This window comes from Peromyscus leucopus, chromosome 11 (assembly GCF_004664715.2).
Source record: "Peromyscus leucopus breed LL Stock chromosome 11, UCI_PerLeu_2.1, whole genome shotgun sequence".
In the NCBI taxonomy this organism is placed as follows: domain Eukaryota; kingdom Metazoa; phylum Chordata; class Mammalia; order Rodentia; family Cricetidae; genus Peromyscus; species Peromyscus leucopus.
In genome coordinates this window covers 3,838,724-3,859,643 of record NC_051072.1, presented here as the reverse complement: position 1 = coordinate 3,859,643, position 20,920 = coordinate 3,838,724, and the positions used below count along the sequence as shown (strand labels likewise).

Sequence of the window (20,920 nt, the reverse complement as noted above, 5' to 3'; positions counted from 1 at the left end):
CGGGGAGCCCCGCGGAACCCCCAGCAGCCCGCGGCGCCCGTGGAGTCGGGCAGGGGGCGCTACGCTCGCCGCGCTCGGAGGGGCGGCCGGGCCGGGCGCTGCGCACTCGCGTCGGGAGCCGCCTCTCGCCCGCCGCGCTCGCCCCTGCTCCCCGCCAGCATCACTTGTCCCGCGGCCGCGCTCCGACAACAAAAGCGGAGGATGCTGCAGCTGGGCAAGGTCAGGACCTTGCTCTGAAGCCGGGCGGCGGCGCGCACGCCTTTCCCCCGACTGAGGAGCTGTCTTTGGCGGCGGGTGCATGTTCGCCAGGAAGCAGTCGGGCGCCGCGCCGTTCGGTGAGTTGCCTGCGCGGAGCTGCTGGAGCCGGGCGCATCCTCCGGGCGTCGTCCTCTTGCTCACCGCCGGTGGGGGTTGGTCCTCCGCTGCCGGCCGGGCCAGGGGTGGCGGCGGCGGCTGTGGGGTGCTGTCTGCCCCCAGGGAGGACAGCGATCGCGCTGGGTCCCCTTTTGGAAGACGGCTCTGCCCGGAACGGGGTCCGGGGCCAGTGTCTTTCTTGGAGCGGTTACCAAGTGGCTTCTCCGCGTGCTCCCCTCCCTGCCGCCCCTCTCCCTCGGAGGACGCGTATATAGGGCAACACCGACTGCTCCCCGCCACCCTCCAGAGCAACCCGGTTGCATTCATGACGTCCCTAATATACGGGAGAAGAGGGGGTGGGGGTGGGGAAGACTTCCTTCCAGTCTTTTGCCCTTATGTTCAATGTCATTACGATGTTTGGCTAGAACAAAATGGAAAGACTTGGTCATATGCGTCCATGGCCGTTTCTTCAATCTCCCGCTGCTCGCCAGACCCAGACCCCTTTGGTCTATATTTAGCGTTTCCTAGGACGCATTTTCAGAGGGATTCACAGGCTTCCGGGGCTTCTCTGCCCTGACAATAGATAGCGAGGCTCTGGAAAGCGCTGCCTGACAGCCAGGTTTGGCAAGGGTGCTTGTGCTTGGGAGATACGCGTAGCGATATTTGGGTGATTCGTAATTAATGGCTGAAAGCAGAGCTGCGTTTCGCTCTCCTCCCACCCGACCTTCCTCTTCTTCTGGTGTGTAATGTGTTTTCATCGATTGCTACTCAGCAGGTTTGAGCCACTCTGTTCAGAATAAAGTCGCTAGGAAGGAGGTGCAACCTCCTTGGTCTGAGGGTGGGGGTCGGAAAACAGACTTGGGGACTTAGGGGGTGTGCATCTCTGTATTTTCCACAAAGAGCCACTTATTTCCCAAATGCCCAAAGTTGCGTATCACTGTAAACACCGGGGTAATGAAGGGTGTGGAAGAAGAGGATAATAGGGGAGGCTGTGCTTGCAAGGGGGTTTGTATTTCTCTCATTTGAGCTGATCTGATGTGCTTTAGCTCTGCAAGGCTTTATAAATATGCATGCCTAATGTTCTCAAGCAAATATGTTGGCTTAGAAAAGAGATATGTAATGAGCAAAAATCAGGCCTTGATAAGCATGACGGACAGTTCACTTTTAGGAACTGTGTGACTGATATGGAAGATGTTGGGGATTTTCTGCGTTGACTTCCATGAAAATGGGGAGGTGCTGCCACTGCCCATGAGTTACCTCATTGTGCGCCCTTCCACTGATGGTAGTTTAGTTGATGTCTGCTGGTGGGCATGCATCTACATAATTAGAAGGCTTCCCAGCCACACTAAAATCCCATGGAAGACTGTTTGATATGACTCCTTTTGGATCGCCAAAATAGATCTTGTGCATGATTTGGTGGATCCGATCTATGGGAAGTATGAGCAATAGGTGCAAGAATCCTAGTGTGTGGAATAGCTGTTTTCAACTACCGGATGCCCCTTCCTTTACTGTTTCTCCGAGCCAAGCAGAATCCATTGTTAATGTGGAACAGTATCCTCACTGGTCTGTGGGTCACAAGGTCTCAGGGCTTGAATGAAGATGGATACGTTTGGAATTAGTTGTTGAAATTTAGAAGGACTGTAATTATACTAATAACTAGTGAGCGTAGTGGGCGCTCTATCGCCAGAGGCTACACTGTTCTATCAAGTTAAGGGAACACTGTGATTCTTTTTACCAATATTTTTTCTTCACCTTTATTCACATTCTGGGAACTTTACAGGAGCACTTTGAGCACACTGTTGCAGCCCTTGCGTGATATTAGTGTAGAATCTCTCAAAAGCATGCCTTAGATGAAGGAGGAATGCTTTTCTCCCTCCGTTCCTTTCCTCTCTTCAAGTCTAATGCTTCAGTTTTAACCATGATTCTTAGAGACTAGTTGATACACTGCATGGCCCTGTGCGCCTTCAGAGAGCAGCTGCTGGGCATGAGAGAAAAAAAAAAAAAACTCCATGGAGTGTGCATGAGGCTTTTATGCCATATTGTGGGTTGGAAATGATAGCACCTGACTGAATGGCAGTTATAGCAACTGCGTGAGGTTGTTGCTGTAATGAAATTGTCCTAGTCCTGTTGAAAGGGGTTGTTTAATTTTGTGTGTGTTTGTGCAGTTGTAAAACCCAGTCATTATAGATGTCACTAATGTTTGCATTGTTTATAATAAAAGTCACACACAGTCAAATTACTGCATTACCAGCTACTTCGCATCTTTCACAATACAATGGAAGTCATCAATTCTTCCTCCCACTTCAGTAGTTCATCACAGAGAGGGAAAAAAATGAAATTCAAATAATATTAGTTGGAAAAAGGCAATTTGTAGTTTTGTTAAATATTTTCTAAGAGTAATATCACTTTCATAATGGGATGTAAAATTGAAAAATGAACTTACAGTATCCTCCAATATCTCTTCCTGAATGTCACTGAATGTGTAGTGCCTCTCCCCAAAAAGCTGCTCCTTGATGTTGGGCACATATGTGGAATTGTTAAAGAGTTTTGCACAGCTCTCTTATATTTTGTCAGGTTCTTCTTAAAAAAGGAAAACCATCACTTTTAAATTGAAAATGATTTATAGTAATTTCTTTTATAAAACCACTTATTCTTTGTGTGGATCAGTATATCTAGTTGTAGCAAGTCAACTGAAACCAAAATAGAAAATGTTACACCTCAGACTTCCTCAGAACGCACCCCTTGCTCCCCCCATTATGGATAGAATACGGACACACCCTTCTTGGTGGTTTCTTTTTCTGAATGTTACTGTCACTTTTAGTGGAAAGTGAGACTTGTATTGCTCTTGCTGTTGTAATTTTCACTCTAAAGAGATTCCACATAGTTGGACATATTTAAGCTCAGATTCAAACTGTGAATAAAGCATACACCACACAATTATTTTTTTTAAAGGCAGTAGTTTGGTTGAAGGTGTCACACAATGGGTTTCTGCTGACTAGTTTATGAGTAAGTGAACTTTAAATCCAAATTCTCCCACTGGCTTCCAAGAGGATTGTCATTGTCCATGTTCCAAACGTGAAGTCCTTCGATGGCTTCATGACGTGTGTGGTGTTGTGTGTGAAAAGTTAATTTCAGGAAGACAGTTCATGGTTCTTGTTGCTAGTTTCAAGTTTATCTGATTACATGCCAAAGTAGCAGCTTTTTATATGACTATAAAATATTAAACATGTCATACATAAATAGTTTCCATCACATTGTCTGCCAATCCAGCCTACTGATTAATAAACTGCCTGGTTAGGTTTAATGAATCCAATTATGTTCACAAACAGTACCTCCAACACAGGAAACTCATAGAAATATTTTATCATTCTGTGATTTTAGTCCATTAAATTATGACTCATAACAAAAATATGGGATGATGATAACTCCAGTTCTTCATCTTTCAATCACATGGCAGTTGAGGTGATTTTCAAGGTCTTTATCTTAGCTAATTGATTTGTAGGAAATGGCTCATCAACATTAGGATATTGAAATTGTATTCTGTATCAATTATTTTTTGACAGGTTACAAATAATGATCAAATAAATGAGACAGTGATTCCTAGAAACTTCTGTCATACACGTGCATCCACCCATTTCCCTGGTCAAGTTGTCTGCTGAATGCTAAGCTTATTTTATGTTTATATATATTACATATTATAATACATCCCACTATTTCAAAATCATACATCTGTAGTGGGTAGCCATTCCAGCTTGGATCTGGAAGTTCCAACCCCCATTGAGACTCTGGCAACTGTTCCGCCTACGAGGCGGGGCCAGGGGAGGCGCCTGGAGACCCGAGACCTGGATGGGCGAGCGCTTGCTCGGTTCCGGGACCCTAGATGGTGGAGGTGGACCAAGCAGAGCTCCAGAGAACACCGCTGGATTGCGATACACCTTCCCCAGACCCCACAACCTACCTTTCCCTTTTTTGTAAGTTACCCACTAAATAAATCTTCCTTTTAACTACGTGGAGTGGCCATAATAATTTCACCAATATACATCAATGACACACAGGTTGTAGGTCATGGTTCATTTTTCTGTATAATTTTGATCTGCAATAAAAGTTATTAGAAAAGTGAATTTAAATAATGTAATGCTGTTTTGCATCTCTCCTAATGGAGAGAACACTGGCTTTGAGTGAATATCAACTTTTGTCTTTTAGCTGTTTGCCCCTGACCATTTAATGTGGTCATCAGACTCAGCTTATTCATCTGTAAAATGGATACAGTAAGGTAGAATATCTCAGTATGTTGATTTGAGTATAAAATATGTGAATAAATGGCTTGTAAATTTATACTTATTAATTAAGATGGATGTTTTAAAATAGATTATTGACATTAAATGATTCCCATCCTCTCTATTTAAGATTAGACATTGTTGTGATATTATTTTATATAGATACACTATTTTAATATATTTTGTAGATTGGCATGTAAAATGACAAATTTTCTCTCTTGGAATATATAATTCCTTTATGTATTGAAATAAATAACCATTAAGGTAAAAGAAATTAAGTTATATCTCCCAGCATTATGTCTTTAAATGATTGTCATATCCTAGTAATTAGAAATTTCAAGACTTTGATATTCCTTGTTATTGTTACGTCAGCCTCCTGATTAAGATCAGATTTTCTACACAGATTAATGTTGTATAGCGACTATTATAGACGTTTAATTAGCATCACTCTGTGAGGTCAGATATTCAACAGCTGCTCAATGTAAAGGCAGAGAGCTCCACCCTCCGCAGAAAACCACTATAAGGGAGTAGAAGGAAAGAAACAGCAGAAACTGTCTGGAAAGGAGACTGCCTCCTCCTTAACTGATGGAAAGAGAACACGAGGGGGTACATTGGTGCTGACTTGAGCATCAATGGTCATTTTCATGTATTCCCTCGTCCTAGGGATCTTGAGTGAAGACAGGCATGTGGGCTTTGGTTCTTCCAGGTTTGAGGATGCGATGTTCCTTTGACATCCTCAAAGTCCATACAGCTGTGACCTTCTGTGACAGACGTTTTATGTAGTAGAATTTGTTGCAGAGTGTGACCCCTGTGATGGCAGACTAGTATTTCTTCAGTCAAGGAAACATTTTGACAATCAGTGTGGTTATTTATATTCAAATTTATGTTTTGTTGTGACAACTGCCAATTATGTTTTCAGAATAAAATACATGTTACAGTAAGAGGCATTGCTGGCTTTGTTTTTTGTTTGTTTTTGAGTAAACAGGTGAGCCAATTATATTTGGTTAAATCAGTATAGATATATGTGTGTCAAAAATTTCTGCAAGTTTTGAGTGACATGAGCGTACTTCTTCCTGAAGGGATAGAAGCATTAAATCTAGAAAGATTTCTAGCCATGCCATTGGAGTTAGTAAGTATACTTATCCTCCATAGGTAAGGGCTGGGATTTTCTCATTAGTTTTGTTTTAGTTGTTTAATAATTGTAGTTACCACAACTGACCTTAGAAATTAATTTAAGATGTATGTTAGTTAAAATACATTTTTGTAGCTGTTACATATAGTTAGTTATGTTGGTTCAGGAAATTCCTCATATCTACTGAAATACCTCCTCTCATGTAACAACATTATTACAGAATAGTATAGTTTATTTTAAAATTATGAAATACATAGAAATATAGATTACTGTTTTTAAGGAGTCAAATAAATAACCCTGCCACGATGTTCTGGGCAAGCTGGGAAGGGAAAAGATGAAGGAATCCCCTCCAGGACTAAACATAGCTTTGTGTGATTGCTGAGAGACATCCTAGGTCCTTGGTCTGTCTTCTTTCTTCCTCCCCTTGGAGACTTAGCTGCATCTGTACTGGTAGAATCCAGCCTTGGTCTCTACAGACAGGGTATCTCCAGAGGAAGAAGGAAGAAGCAAGGCAACCTGTTCATGTAATCTTCAGAGGCAGAGAGAGTGGCAGGTTGGCCGAAGTGTTTCATTAATTAAGTTTCCTTCACCTGGAAGGAAGCATCAGCTGTAAGCAAGAAGTGTTCCCTGTTGGCATGGTCTGTAAAGAGTTCTGCTTCGCAGAATTCGGGACATAGAAGCATTCACGGCATTTCATTTAGTAGTTGAGTTCTTTAACTATTTCGGATTGTTTTGTCCCTATGTGAGCATTTGTCAAGGGGTTGCCTGCTGCCCTGGCTGATTTACAGTGAGGATGATCCATGAAACTCAACTGAGGGTTTCTTTCTTACTCTTCATGTTAGTTTTTAACTAAAATTAATTGGATGGTCTTGTAAGTGACAACCATTGACCATGAAAAGGACCGTGTCACAGGTTGCCTTCCCAAACCACATATAAATACTGGTTCAAGATAGCTATTATCCAGGGCATATTTCACCTCAGTAGAGTTAGAGTCTGATTGGTGTTTAATGTCTCAGGACTAATAGGCACAATCATGGGCATAATTAAGAAAGAAAAAAAACATTAAAAATAAATATGTTTTATGCGACTCTGAGTGTGACTGTTCAACCTAAAAATGTCCACTTCTTATATTAAATTTTATTCTTTAACACATATTTTAATTGGTCCTCCAAATATTATAGTAACATGGTAATCATTATCTTCAACACAGAATAATTTAACTTTTAGAAAGAACAGTTCTTTAACAGTAAATGAAGTTGTCCAAATGAAAAAGGGCTATAATTCAGCCTTCTGAGTTTAAAAAAGTCTTCATAGACACAGAACATCATTCTTGAGTCTCAGGGAGACTGACTGAGAATTGTGCAGATGTTGAGCTGTCTTCCAAAGAAGTTGTATCATTTATATTTTACCACAGCATAAATAAGATTGCTTTTCCATACTGATGACAATTATGGGTATGGTAATTATAAAAGCAATTGCCTATTAGATTGCAAAAATATTGTTTTCCAGTGATTTAGTTTGCTTCTTTTAAAAATATTAAGGTTAAACATTTATTTCATCAGCCTGTGTACTTTTCTTTTGGGAATCCCATATTTCTACTCTCTACCCGTTTCTCCTTTTATCTATTTGCTTTTTAGTGATTTAAATTGTTTATCAGTAGTAATTCTCTTTCCCTTTTCTGTGTCTTAACAGCTGTAGACCTCATGTCATTAACTCTTATTTAGGGAGCATGGTTCTAAACCTTTTCCTGTGACTCTTATGAAAGAAAACATCATTATCACTCAATGATTTTGTGTCTTGGTGACACAAAATAAAGCAATGAATGGAGTGGCTCCCGAAAGGAGGGCTTAAAAATTGGGCCCTACCATTGTTTTAAGTCAAAAGGACATACTAATTCCTGCATTTTCCTGTTGTATTGGGGGAAATTAAGGAATAATGTACTTAAAATACTTAGTCAAGGACCCAGTAAAGAGACATCAGGGGTGTTAGCTATTCTTTTTGTGAAATAATAAAATGTTAAGTCATTTTTCTGTAATTCCTGCTTTTGACCCCCCCTACACAAGATGCATAATTAGGTACCTGTACCAGTGCAGGGGCCTCTGCTTGAGAAGGCCAGGTGTTCATGGCCACTGTGGCTCTTGGGTAGAGATGGTCCTTACCTATATTGCAGACACTTTCCTTAATATTGTTTCATAGAATCTTGGTTGTCAGATTCAGATTCACTGGGGAAGTAGAGTTTGGCACCAATCTAAGGAAAAAATACATTTTTTTTTAATTTACATTCATCCTTTCCCTTCAGAGATGTGTGCCTTTCCCTTGGCTATACATAGTAGGCTTTTTACAAGAATTGGCCCATTTGGGAATTTATGTTATCATTGATCCTCAAATTTTAGATGGCCATTGGCACGTAGTAAATATGCTAGTCATTGCAAGCTATGTGTACAGCTTTACTTCTGTTGTCTAAAGGGGTTCATGAGCCTTCATGAGGTTTTGTTGTTAATCAGTTTGTGTTAATTTTGGATACTGGCTACTGGGATCTTATGGAAAAAAACAATTGAGTAGTTCCACTAGTTCAGTGATCCAAATGATAGTGGCATTAGGGACTTGGTGCACGTTGCCTATATGCCTGTTTTGGCATTTGTTTATTGAGATGAAAGTCTCAGGGGTTTGTAGATGTGATAAGGCAATTAATGTGAAAACCATTAGAAACATTTAAGTTCAAATATTCTTTGAAACTTTTGATGTACTCCAAAAAGTATGGTAATTTGTATGAGTTGGAATAAAAGCATTTTCTTGCCTGTAAAACAGTGTTTGAGCTCCATTACAAAAACCGTTACAGCATCCCTACTTCACTAATGACTATAATAGTTGCTGTATGGCATGACATTGGATATTGTACAAAGGAAGGAATCTCAATGGTAATATACTTGTTAGTTATTTATACCACTTCAAAAATTGAAAGTCATCCTAAGTCAGATCAAGAAATTTCCCTGCGTTTTTCTTTTTGCACAAGAATTTAAGACGTTAAAAGGGGGTAGCATAAAACCCCATTGCTCCTCAGCAATGAAATCTGTCAAGCTATCTCTAGAATATTATTTTTCTCTCCCAGAGGGCTGCTGTGTCTGGCGCCAGTGAGGTTTTATCAGAACAGTTTTAGAAGTGTGAACTCTGTTTTGGCTTCCATTTTCTTCAGCATATTTCTTAAAAAATACTTTGAATAGAATTGCAGAGATTCTTATCACTCCAATTGTAGCCTGTCAATTGGAAGAAGTCAAGAGAAGTCATAAAACTTTAATTTGTTATACATTCTCCAAATGTTTGAAGGAAATAAGGAAGGGAAGTTAAAATTCCCCACTGAGTATTACCACTTAGCAAGTGGCAAGGTTTTAAAATTGGAGAAGACACGTTTTTTTGTTGCTGTTTATTTCAGGCACGGTGGTCTATTTCCCTTATAAATTTTAAAGTTCTATCTGCAGTTCAGGTGCATGATAAATTATAGAACGACACCATTTTTCCTGTTTGAGAACTTAGAGCATGTACAAGGGACGATCTTACCTTGCACTTGTGGACACTAGATAGAAGTGGACTGTGAAAGGAAGGACGAGGAGATGGTTGGTGTAATTGACAGGAGACACCCCTTGCTCAGCAGGCTTATGTATGGACACACCAGACCAGGCGTGTTGTGGCGAGTGCTGAGCTGGGGGCCTGGTTACAAAGTGAAGACATTTTGAGAACTGTCACAGAAAGAATAAGTAGCTTAAAGGACTTTTCACTAAACGGGTAAGAATTAAGTTTTGGGTAAGTTAGAAGCCCATAAAGAGGAGCAAGCAACATGTTCTGGGTGTGTCCCTCCAGAACGAGATAGGCTGTCTTCCCCTTCGAGGTGAGGGACTTTTTTTTTTTTTTTCTACTTGAAAGGTTATAACTCTCCTGTTCAAAATCAGTTTTTAAAAATGTACAAATGTATTTTCCAACAGGTCTCTGACATACTGTCCTTCCTCTGTGTGCAAGCTCCCTTAAAATACATTAATAGCCACAAGGACTCTAGATCCTTCAGTGTTAAGTGTACATGCTCTCTGCTTCCCACAGTGTAGCAAGATGAATGCACCTGTCTTTGCTGTAGCCTGACAAACTGTCTTATACAGCATCGTGGTTTGTCCACAGAGGATGGCAGCTGATGCTAAGTTGCAGGAGGGTGCAAAACTGACAGAGCCCAGAAGCACTGGCTTTCTTTGAACAGGGTGTCAGAGGAAATAAAAACAGTTACTCCTTTGAGCTTTCCTAGCACATTAGTTTTTACATGTGTGTTCTCACATTCTAGTACTTGGAAATGATAAATATTTTTAAAGCAGCATATCAGATTTCTGTCCAGTCAATTTTGCTGTGCTCACAGATCTTCAGAATCTCCTCCGATGATATCTACTTGATTGCAAATAGCAGGAAGTTATCGCAGGCATTTCTCATTGAGGCTTTTGAGGTGGGGTGTGTCAGGGTTCAGTGACATCATGATATTCACAGCTCTGATCCAATGAAGATGTTAACACTAAGCTGTGGCCACAGTCTCAGTATCCTTCATGCTCACACAGTTCTATCTATTGCATATTACTCTTCCTTTTCTTTCTTAGTATTTAGAACAAACTGGAGTGTAGTCTACGAGTGTATTTCTTATTTGCTGTAGCTTATTAATGCTCAACATGCTTACCCATAACTTATATTAATGAGGATGCTCACATACTATAGCAGTGATTTCAGTTTTATTGTTGAATAGCAGAATGTTGATACCTAGGTATTTATTGCTGATGTATCTTTGAGAGTGAATGCTGCAGGTCATTTAGGAAGAATAAGGCTGCTTCTATGTTCATTGTCCTTCATCAAGAAGGACACTCAAGATGAGATAGTCATTCTGGGTTTTGCACATCATGATCAACAGTGTGTAGTGGAACTACCAGCTTGTGGAAACTCCCACAATTGTGTCAGAAAGTAAGCTGCACATGCACACTGGTTTTAAATATGGGCATACAATAGGGTTTCAGGTGTTACACTGTGTGACTGTTGTGAGAAGACTTGGTGAAGATCTTAAGGAGGGCATGGAACAGATAATATTTTAGCGACGTGTCAATGGATGTTCTGTAACATTACAAATTGAGTAGACTACCGAGTGGCATAAATTATACTTAAATCAAGACCTGAGAACATACCGTGTTTTGTGGGCAGTCCTACCTGGCTTTTGGGAACTTCATTAATCAGAATACAGAAAGACTCTGTAAGCTTAGGCAGTCTTCAAAACAAGATGGCATAGAGTGGTGGCACAGACAGTAGGCTGCTTTTCACATTTCTGGAGGCTGGGAAGTTCTGCACACTTGATTTCCTGTAAGGGCTCTCTTCTTAGTTCTAGATCCTCCCTTCCAGCTGTTTCTTCGTTCACATGGTCTTTTGATATCTGACCTATCCTGGGAGGTATTTCTGTCTACCTCAATGACAGACTGAAGGAATGATTCTATCTAAGACAAGCTTGGTGAATCCATGTGTTTACTCAGGTTATTTAATAGGAATATCTGTGTCTCTTAAGACACCTGCACCCCTAAAAAATCCATCCCAGCACAGATGAATGACTAATAGAAGATGTATTACCAGAATCTCCATACAGTTTTCAGGTAGTTACTCCACTGAAGAATTTTATTTTGAAAAGCAATTGTTTGTATTTTATAAGCCATGGGAAGGGCTTGTAAGTCTTCTGAGCTTCCCTCTGCTCATGTTTCAGTTTGGAAGAGTAGCTACACACTCATGTTCTTGATTTGTCTTTACCCTTCATTTTGTAAGATCACTGATTACGTAAGACCCAACTTCTGTGACTTCATGTAACCCTACTTACCCTTCAGAAGACCTCAATTCAATCATTTCCAGAGCTAGGGCTTCATAAGATGCATTTTTTTGGGGGGTTGGGACAAGCAAGTGTTTCAGCAAAGAATGCAGGACAAAGCTAGTAAGGTCTCCAAAACTAAGAAGGCCAACCTTAATAACAGGTTTCATGACTTTAATACTGAATTATTTCCTGAGTTAATGAGAATGTTCAATAGATAATGTTTGCAATTCTTCAAGTAATTTTAAATTGTTTTTCAGGTCTTCTTAAATATTTGGCTTTGATTTATAAGCTACAGATGGTTATGTGAATCATGCTATAGAGTACTACACACACATGTGTTATTAAGGTTTTGCAAAGTTACTTTTGCATGTATTGTTCAAAATTAAATGGATGCTTCTCATTTTGGTAAAACCTCTTCCTTCTCTTTAACTGAATTCTTAATGTTGGTCCAGGCCTCCCCTCTTATATTTCTACTATAGATTCCTGATGTCAGGAATGCTTGCCTGTACCCTGTTTCCCTCCAGCACCTCATTCCCACAGCTTCCAGAAGGCTTACATCTTGCTTTTGCAAAGATGGTCAAGTAAAGGACCAAATCTTTTGATTGTCACGTCTCCCTCCTCCATCACTTTCCTTAATTTATTCAACTACAGCTCCTTTGACCATCTTTCTGCATTTTCCAGACTAACACAGACATTTCTGTAGGCAAAAGTGCCTCCCTATTTTATTACCTTCCTAATATGCATGTGAACCAGAAGTCATCTCATCTACTTATTAGTTTGTAAGGTTGCTTGCATGTGTTCATCCTTGAGGGTTAATGCTTGCAGTATTTTAAAGGAATCTTAGGTGGATGTCACACGGCACTCTGTGAACACTAACACGTGCCTGACTTCTAGGCAAATGCCTTGTGAAGGATACATTTTTAATATATGATCATCCCTGAAGCTTACGTTAGGTGCATGTTGAAAGAAGAGGAGTTAGAGGGCAGATAACCTAACAGTAGATGCCTGTGAGAGATCAATATGACTGTTAGTGAGCAAGAGTTGACTGAGTTTCTGTAAATAGGTCTTACACAGTGCTTTCCCTAGTCAGTTAGCTGCCTTGTAGTTCTTGGCATCATCAGACACAGTAGGTTATTTTCAAAGGCAGATTAGCTCATCATAAATAGGATTCAATGATCCAGAATATTTTGCTCCAAAATAATATTAATCATACTTTTAGAATCTAATCAGCTTCATATTTTCATGGGAAAATAAGTCTTACCTCCAAGAAAAGTTGTACATTATGAACCACATGGGAGATGCTGGTTTGTGTGGAAACCTGTAGCCCATTGTTCTAAGAACATCATTTTAAGGATAAGTGTAGATGAATAATGGTAACATTATAAGTTATTAGCATATTTAATTATCAAAACTAGGCTTGTTTTCCCAAAGTATGTACTCACTGTCAGATTTAAATTTTGGATACTATCTACGCAGTAGAATATTGAAACTGAAAAGTAAATTATTTCAAACTCTACCAGTGTTCAAATGTTGGTTCAGGGATAAGACCTTGATTGTTTCATGTGAAACACATTTGTCTTTAATAAAGAATATATTTTAGTGTGTATACATTATTAATTGTTTTTAAATACTGCAACATAATAAAAATATTAGGTCCTAATTATGTGACTTCAAGAGTAGCATTTTGGTAGTTTCGTGTATACTTTTATTTTATGTCATATTTGTGACTCAGAATTACTATAATGTATTTGCTTTTATAAACATTCATAGCTGTTGATTGGACTTTCTTGTCACAAAATTCCCTGCCTAATTAAATTCAGAACAGAAAACATTCGCATTTAAACTGTGTTATTGTCAAATGTCCCATTACAATGGGGGATGTTCTTCTGACCTAGTAAGTACATTTTAATGTCATTTCCTTGTGAGGTTGTATGTTTTGGCTGTCCACTCAAACTGCAGTGTAGATAGGGGCATTTTCCTCTTGGAGCACTGTAGTCTTTCTGTGTCTGTGCATCTTAGGTCTTTGGATACTTCACTCTTAATTCTTCCTTAAAACCTCTGACTCAGTTTAATTCCACAGAGGGCGCCAGTGTTCCTGACTTAGTGTGTGTCCTCAGTAGCTGTGCTGAGAGGCTAGTCACCTCAGGGCTGGGTAGCATGTGACATTCTGGCCTTTCCTTACCACCTTTGTGTGCACTGTTGACATTCTATGTGCTATTTCAGATTTTGGCTTTGAGTCTCACAGAAAGTAAAAAAAAAAAAAAAAAAAAAAAAAAGGAACACTCAGCTGGCTGTTTGCCAACTGTATCCCATGCCTTGAAAATGTTCCTGTTTAAGTCATTCTGAGACTTTGAAAAATACACACTCTGGCCAGCATTACCACAGCATTCCTGAGAATATTAGGTAGAAACAAGAGGATCCCTGCTGTGTGTCCTTTTCCTCCTTTTTATTCGTTTCTTGAAATAGGGTCTCACACTGTAGATCAGCTAGTTAGCATCCCATTATATAACCCAGGCTGGCCTTAAAATTTCCATAGTTCTCTATCAACTTTCTGAGTGCTGAAATCACAGTGTGAGATGCCATGCTTTTATAGCCATCATTTGTCTACAAAAAATACAATTTCAGTCTAATCATTTTTCTCCTTAATTGAGGAACTAATTAATAATTTAAATGCAAGGTTTAAGTTTTTTTTTTCCTCACTGAAATTTTCCATTTGGTCTTTTGGTGGCTTACCAAGTAAGACACTCCAATCCTCCTGTGTTTTCAAAACACTAAGGGAGATGTGCCAACTGCTAGGTCACAGGGGAGCTTGTGATTGGATTAACAATGGTGTGGCTAGAAAGAATTATCTGAAATCCCCAAACAGCTCAAGAAAGTCTAGGCTGCGTGTGTGGCTCTGGGGAGGGATGTGGAGTCACTCTGCCAGGCAGCTGTTCTTATCTTCAACAGCACTTTGGTCCTTCCTGTAGTTTTATACCCAGCTGTAATGTAACTTTGGTCTTTAGTCTCCCGAGAACTCAATTGAAATACCTTTGTAATATGCTAGTACTTTTCAAGACAATTTTATTTTCTGAGCTTTACTTATTTTCTTTATTTTTTTTTTTAAAATTTCCCTTTCATGCATTGCATCTCGACCACAGTTTCCCCTCACCTTCCCTTTCCCCCAGTTCCACTTCTGCTCCAACTACCTTTAGAAAAGAGCAGGCCTCCCATGGGTGTCAACTGAAAACTGCGTAACCAGTTAAAATAAGAGTAGGCACAAATCCTCATATCAAGGGTGGCCAAGGCAATGCAGTAGGAGGAAAGGGGTCCCAGGAGTAGGCAAGAGAGTCAGACACACTGCTGCTCCCACTGTTAGGAGTCACACAAAAACATAAAGCTACATAACCATAACATATATGCAGAGGACCTAGATCAGACCCTAAGTTTTATGGTGTAGATATTTGCAAGTGATGGAAATGCTTAATGAATATTTGAAATGGAATTATAATTTATATAAGGTACTATTCACTTATAAAATAAATTTTTGAACCAGTGACAGTAAGCCTGGCAACTTGATTTTAGTCCCTGGACCTATGGTGCAAGAGAGGGCCAATGAAAGTGTACATACACACAAATAAATAAGTAAACTAAATGATAAAGGGAATCTTGTCCAAGAGTTCATTGCACTTTGGATATTTTGATGATGTATATGGCCTTCTGTATATGGTATTCTACATCCAAGGACTCAACTAAACCTGAACCAAAAAAAATAAAATAAAATAAAATTAAAAAAATTCTAGTATCTATACTGAGCACACAGAGAACTGTTTTTATTGTTTCTGCTTCCTAAAAATTACTGTGCGAGAGCTGATCACACAGTGTTTGCACTGTTTCCAATGCTGTGGTATCAAGAGCTGATATAAACCTAAAGATCATGCAAAGTCATATAGATACTTGGATATCCAAGTACCACAGCAGGTGCTGGAACCAATGCACTACAGAGAGAGAAGGATCACTGTCCTGAGGGTGGGTATTAAAATATAGTTGTGTATTCAACAACATGAGCAAACAATGTATAAAATTGTCAATAACAATGATCCGGCTTATGCTCTTGATAAAATGTGCTGAGAGTAGCACTTGATCTTTGTGGGTTCCTGAAAGATGCTCATGACATCAGTCTCATGCAGGAAGGATTCTGTGTGTTATAGGAACAATGCTGGTAGAATTGTTAAGGTCCCCCAAACAAAGGAAGTCTATGACGTGGTCAGAGTTGACAGGATCCCACAGAGATGTGATAGTTAAATGTAGTGTGGAGTCTTCTGTGGGCTCCTCAAAAAGTAAGAGGATACTAGAGAAATGTGAAGTAAATTAAATTAAGTATAGACTTTAGTTAATAGCAATGTTTAAGTATTGGCTTATTAATTGTAACAAATATACCATAACAAATAGGATAAATTAAGTATTAAAAGGTAACTTCAATATTAGAATTTCAAAAATTCCTATTCAGTTTTCAAAGATTTCAGTAAGGATGGGACATCTTGATTCATTTGAATAGTTTTGGATTTTGTCCTAATATTTTATGCCTATTTTTAAAACTTGGCTTGTGTTTATTAAATGGCAAATCAGTGAACTATTATCATCAGTTATGCCATAGATTTCTTCCTCTGGTAACAGGAAAGAGAATAGTAAATCTGATTTAAAGCAATATTATTTTTATTGTCTTGATTGCTTGTAACCATGGGAAAAAGATAACTTACAAGTTGCTGAATTTTTCAATTTGGCATAATTTTAGAGCAGGACTTTCAGAGAGGCAAAGGGCTTTTACATTATTTTTTTTTTGAAGTCACTTTAACCAATTATTAGGAGTATTTTCTTCCTTCCACATACAAAAAACAAAGCAACAAAAAAGAAAGAAAAGAAATAATCTGTTTTGTGAATAATTTTTCTAATACTTGAAAATGAAATCTTAATGCCTCCAAAAGCCTGCTGCACAACCTGTGCAGTCCCCAGGTTCTTCCTACCCAGGTTTACAGTGGTTCCATTTAGCAAGTGAGGATGTAAGAAGCCTACTAACATTTAAATAAAACAAGACATTAAGCAATGCATTTCAATTTTATTATGTTAAGATTTTTTTTTTAGGGTAACTGTGTCCAAAATGGTGCGTTAGATATATACATTGAAACAAAATTGACTTTTTCCCCCCTTAAATCCAAATTTAACTTGACCTAACCACATAGAGTCCTTTGGTTGCAAAATCACAATTCTCTCCTTTAATTCCACTGATGCCAATATTGTTGATGCTGCTAACACTGGTGGTGAACCTGTCTTAGCATTATTTTTAGACCCCTACAATTGTGATGGGAGGTCTCCGTGTTTAGCAGTTTTTCAGCATCACTTACTTAAACGTTGCTTTCTTGTGAAAACTCATTTAGTCCTACCTAACCTGAGCCCTGTGGAACTCAAACTGAAATTTATTCCTTATTGTAGAGTATTTCATCCATATTGCTTTTTATAGTAATTATGTGCTCATCGATGTAGACATCAAGAGGAGACTCTGCCACAGTTCCCTGGGCTCCTAGTATAGTAATGGATAATAATGTCTTCAATCACATTATTTTGTAACTTAACATGGAGAATGTGTATCGGTGTGAGTAAACCTAGTTATGATGCCTAAGAAAACAATCCCTGGCTTCAGCAGACAAGAAGAGAAAGCTTGGTACATTTCAGCGTAGATTATCGAGGGCTTGAAATGGAGTTGTATATAATACTAATTACCTGGACATTTAAGCAATAGGATTCTCCACCTTTGTAGGTTTCCTTGGCCAGTGGGGGAAATGAATGAAATCTTAAATGACATCATACATTGCACAGCCATATTCCATTAGGCAAAGTGGTCCACGGAGCCTTGCATTCTTACCTTGTGCCAAGAGACAGAGAGAACAAGAGTAGTGGGGAGTGACCCTAAGCACACCGTTTAGAGACAGAAGAATCTTAGCGAGTTGGATAGAGTCTTGAATTCAAGAGTCACTCCTTTGGAGCATGTAGTTCTATCCACAAAACCACACCTGGTTTCAGAGCTCTTGTACTTATAGCAGAGCTTTGGATTTTGTGCAGAAGTAAGAAAAAAATGTCAAAGCTTCATTCGTCAATAGCACAGAATGGGATGTGAATCATGATTGAGAATCAATATTATGATAATGTGCTCAAATAAAGTAGCAGCACATTCCAAAGCAATCTTGTTAGCTCTCAAGAATTACTCTTTCCAGATAGCAAGAAAATTCAGACCCATTTTTTATATAGTAAAGGCATTTGTGTGTATGTGTATGCCTATGCATATAATAAACATGCATATGTGTGTGTTTGGATGAGAGACAGGTTGACTTATAGATTTATTTTATTTTATTTTTATTTATTTAATTATACATGTGTATATTCCTGAGTGAGTTTTATGTGTATCACATGCATTCAGGAGCCAGAGGAGACCAGAAGAAGGTCTTAGATCCTCTGGAACTGGAATTCCAAGACCTTGAGTTACAAGAGGTTGTAAGCTACCATGTGGGTGCTGGGAACCAAACTATGTTCTCTACAAGGGTAGCTGATGAGCTATCTTCCAGCCCCAGTAGGTTTGACATTTTTGTCTTCATTTGGTAGAAGCAATGGATGATAACCAGGAGTACTTGCTAATTTTCAGTCTCCACCACTTCTTCCCTGCTGCCCTCTACCCACATCTTACTGGCCTGTCACCTGAACCTCAAGAGTGTTAGTTCAGAGTCATGTTTCCCTGCTCCACTTGGCATCTCCCTCACCCTCCCTCTTCATGCTGGCATGGTCTCCATGGCAACCCCAGGCTGCTCCACAGGCAGCTGGCCATGCAGGATGGCTGAAGCTGGCTGGCACAAGTGATCAAAGAGTGAGGAGGCCTTGAAGAGCCCCAGGAAAGGCTTCTGGTGTAATTGCAGAGACAGAAATGAAAAATGTTATTAATTTGAGATATTCAGGCTAGTGGTGAAAGTCCCAGGAGGACTCATCTTCCATCTGCACCTTGTGAATACTAGTATTCCCAGGTCCCCATGCTTCTTTCCATGGGTGGGTTTACTCTGTAGGTAGATGAAAAAAAAAATATGGGACAGGCAGATTGGCTGCTGAGTATCTGCATTGGTCAATTGTGAACAGACACAGAACAGCAAGGGTTTTAATGGAATAATAGGAAAAGTGTAGGTACCAGTCCCAAGTCACTGGACTGTATGCCGCAGATTTCAGTTTAGTAGTCTTGAAATAAGTTTCCGTCCCTTCCTTAGTCTACATGCGTGAGACCCGTTTGATTCACTTGTACTCAGTGTAAAGTCTGAACTACAGAAGCTGTCAAACGTCTACTGGCCGTGTGTCCTTTAAGCATTGATCTATCCCGATGATGCGAGGCAAGCTGCAGAACCAGCTCTGCTTATTCCTTGGGTTCCTCTGAACTTTGCTGTGCTCGATTAACCATTCTCCAGAGAGCCCATCCAGAGACAAGCTATCAAATGTTTACACAAAATAGCACATAGTGGTGAAGAGTGAGAGCAGGGGGAGATGCTCTTTAAAGGACCACGTCCAAAGAAAATATGCAGTAGTTATATTACAGTTTGAAATACATTCCGTGCACACATTTGCCGCTCTGTGCTTCTTAATGCATAGTTGTTTTTCAATACAAAGTGAAATACAGATTAGAAAAGATGTAATTATGTCTTTAATCATGTCTCTCACTGCTTCTAAAACACATTCCTTTTGTATATGTGTGTGAAACTGGTAAGTATTCCACACTGAACTTTTAAGAGGATACAGCTTGAATAGAAGGTGATTGTTTCATGTGTTTCTTTTCTTATAAGATTCAGTTACTTAATCCCACTATCAGGAAGCATTAACAATTTTATATTTTATATATTAGGTGAATATATATGTGTAAATGCCACTTATGTGATATAATAAAATAATATATGAGATATATATGGAATTTGTCTATAATATATAACTGAATTTACTTTCACTTGTGGTATGGAGATTTTCCTGATGTAAAATAAACTACATCCATTCATTGTTTCATGGTTTTGTGATGTTATTTCTCTTACATAAAATTGATATTCTTAAACAGATGTTAATGATGGGATACTGGCAATAATGGAGATCATTTTGAGTGTGAAGACTATTTTCTCCATAGCTGTTTTCAAACTCTAGACAGGATGGTGACATGAAGTAAAAGTGTCACAATAGATAACTACAGCACTGCAGGCAGAGCATCTCTAAGGATATCCAAATATCAATAATAATGATAATTGCAGAAGGTGTTTATTCAACCTTCAAAACCTTTCTTTTAAGCATTAAATCTGATTTCCAATTCTAATTAAAAAATTTTAAAAGTGAATTGAGATACCACAACAGCTTGTAAAAACCATATAACTTACTTTCCATTAATGAGCAAGTATAACTGCAAGAGCATATCTAGCCAGTAGTGGTATTTGATAGTATTTAATACACATACTGGCAAATAAAAGTGTCTGATGAATAGTGAACCATATGTTTATCTGAAGACATTAGTGTAGCCAGAAGATTCCCTGTGCGGTCGGGACAAATCTCTCCCACTCGCGTCTCCCGAGTAAACACACAGAGGCTTATATTAATTATAATTGCATGATCATTGCTCAAGCTTTTTGCTAGCTAGCTCTTATATCTTAAATTAGCCCATAACTGTTAATCTATGTATCGCCACATATTCCATGGCTTTACCTGTGTCCCATTACATGTAGCTCCTTGGGTGGCTCTCTGGCATCTCTCCCAGCCTTCTTCCTGTCTCTCTCTCTGAATTTCCTGCCTGTCTCTAAGCTGCCTTGCCATAGGCCAAACAGCTTTATCTAACAACCAATCAGAGCAGCACATATTCTCAGCATATAGAAAGACATTCCCCCATCACTTGCCTTTTTCCGTCTAAACAAAAGGAAGGTTTTAACTTTAACCTATTAAAATTACATATAACAAAACAGTTATCAAGAATACAGTTACAATATCTAGTATATTTACATTTTGTAAAATTAAAGAAAAAAATTTCTATCTATCCTGTATTTGTGAGTCTCATGTTTCATATCTAATTTATCTTTTACCAAGGAAAATTATAACTACCTAGTCTTCAACTAGATCAAAGACCCCAGAAGGATATAATAATACCTAAGTAAACAGGAAATGCATTGTCTTTCTGTAAGACATTTGGCCTATGGCAAGGCAGCTTAGAGGCAGGTGGGAAATTCAAAGAGAGAGACAGGAAGAAGGAGCTGAGGAGATATT

At 39.1% G+C, this 20,920-nt stretch overlaps 1 protein-coding gene across 1 annotated transcript in view; it reads left to right on the top strand.

The window, feature by feature from the left end:
- The first annotated feature begins 213 nt into the window (after nucleotides 1-213).
- The window catches only part of Ctnnd2 (catenin delta 2), an 874,755-nt gene continuing 854,048 nt past the window's right edge, over nucleotides 214-20,920 (top strand). Inside the window, 1 exon segment of the mRNA XM_028882044.2 lies at nucleotides 214-335. Coding sequence (XP_028737877.1) covers nucleotides 299-335 — 37 coding nt within the window. The 5' untranslated portion in view covers nucleotides 214-298.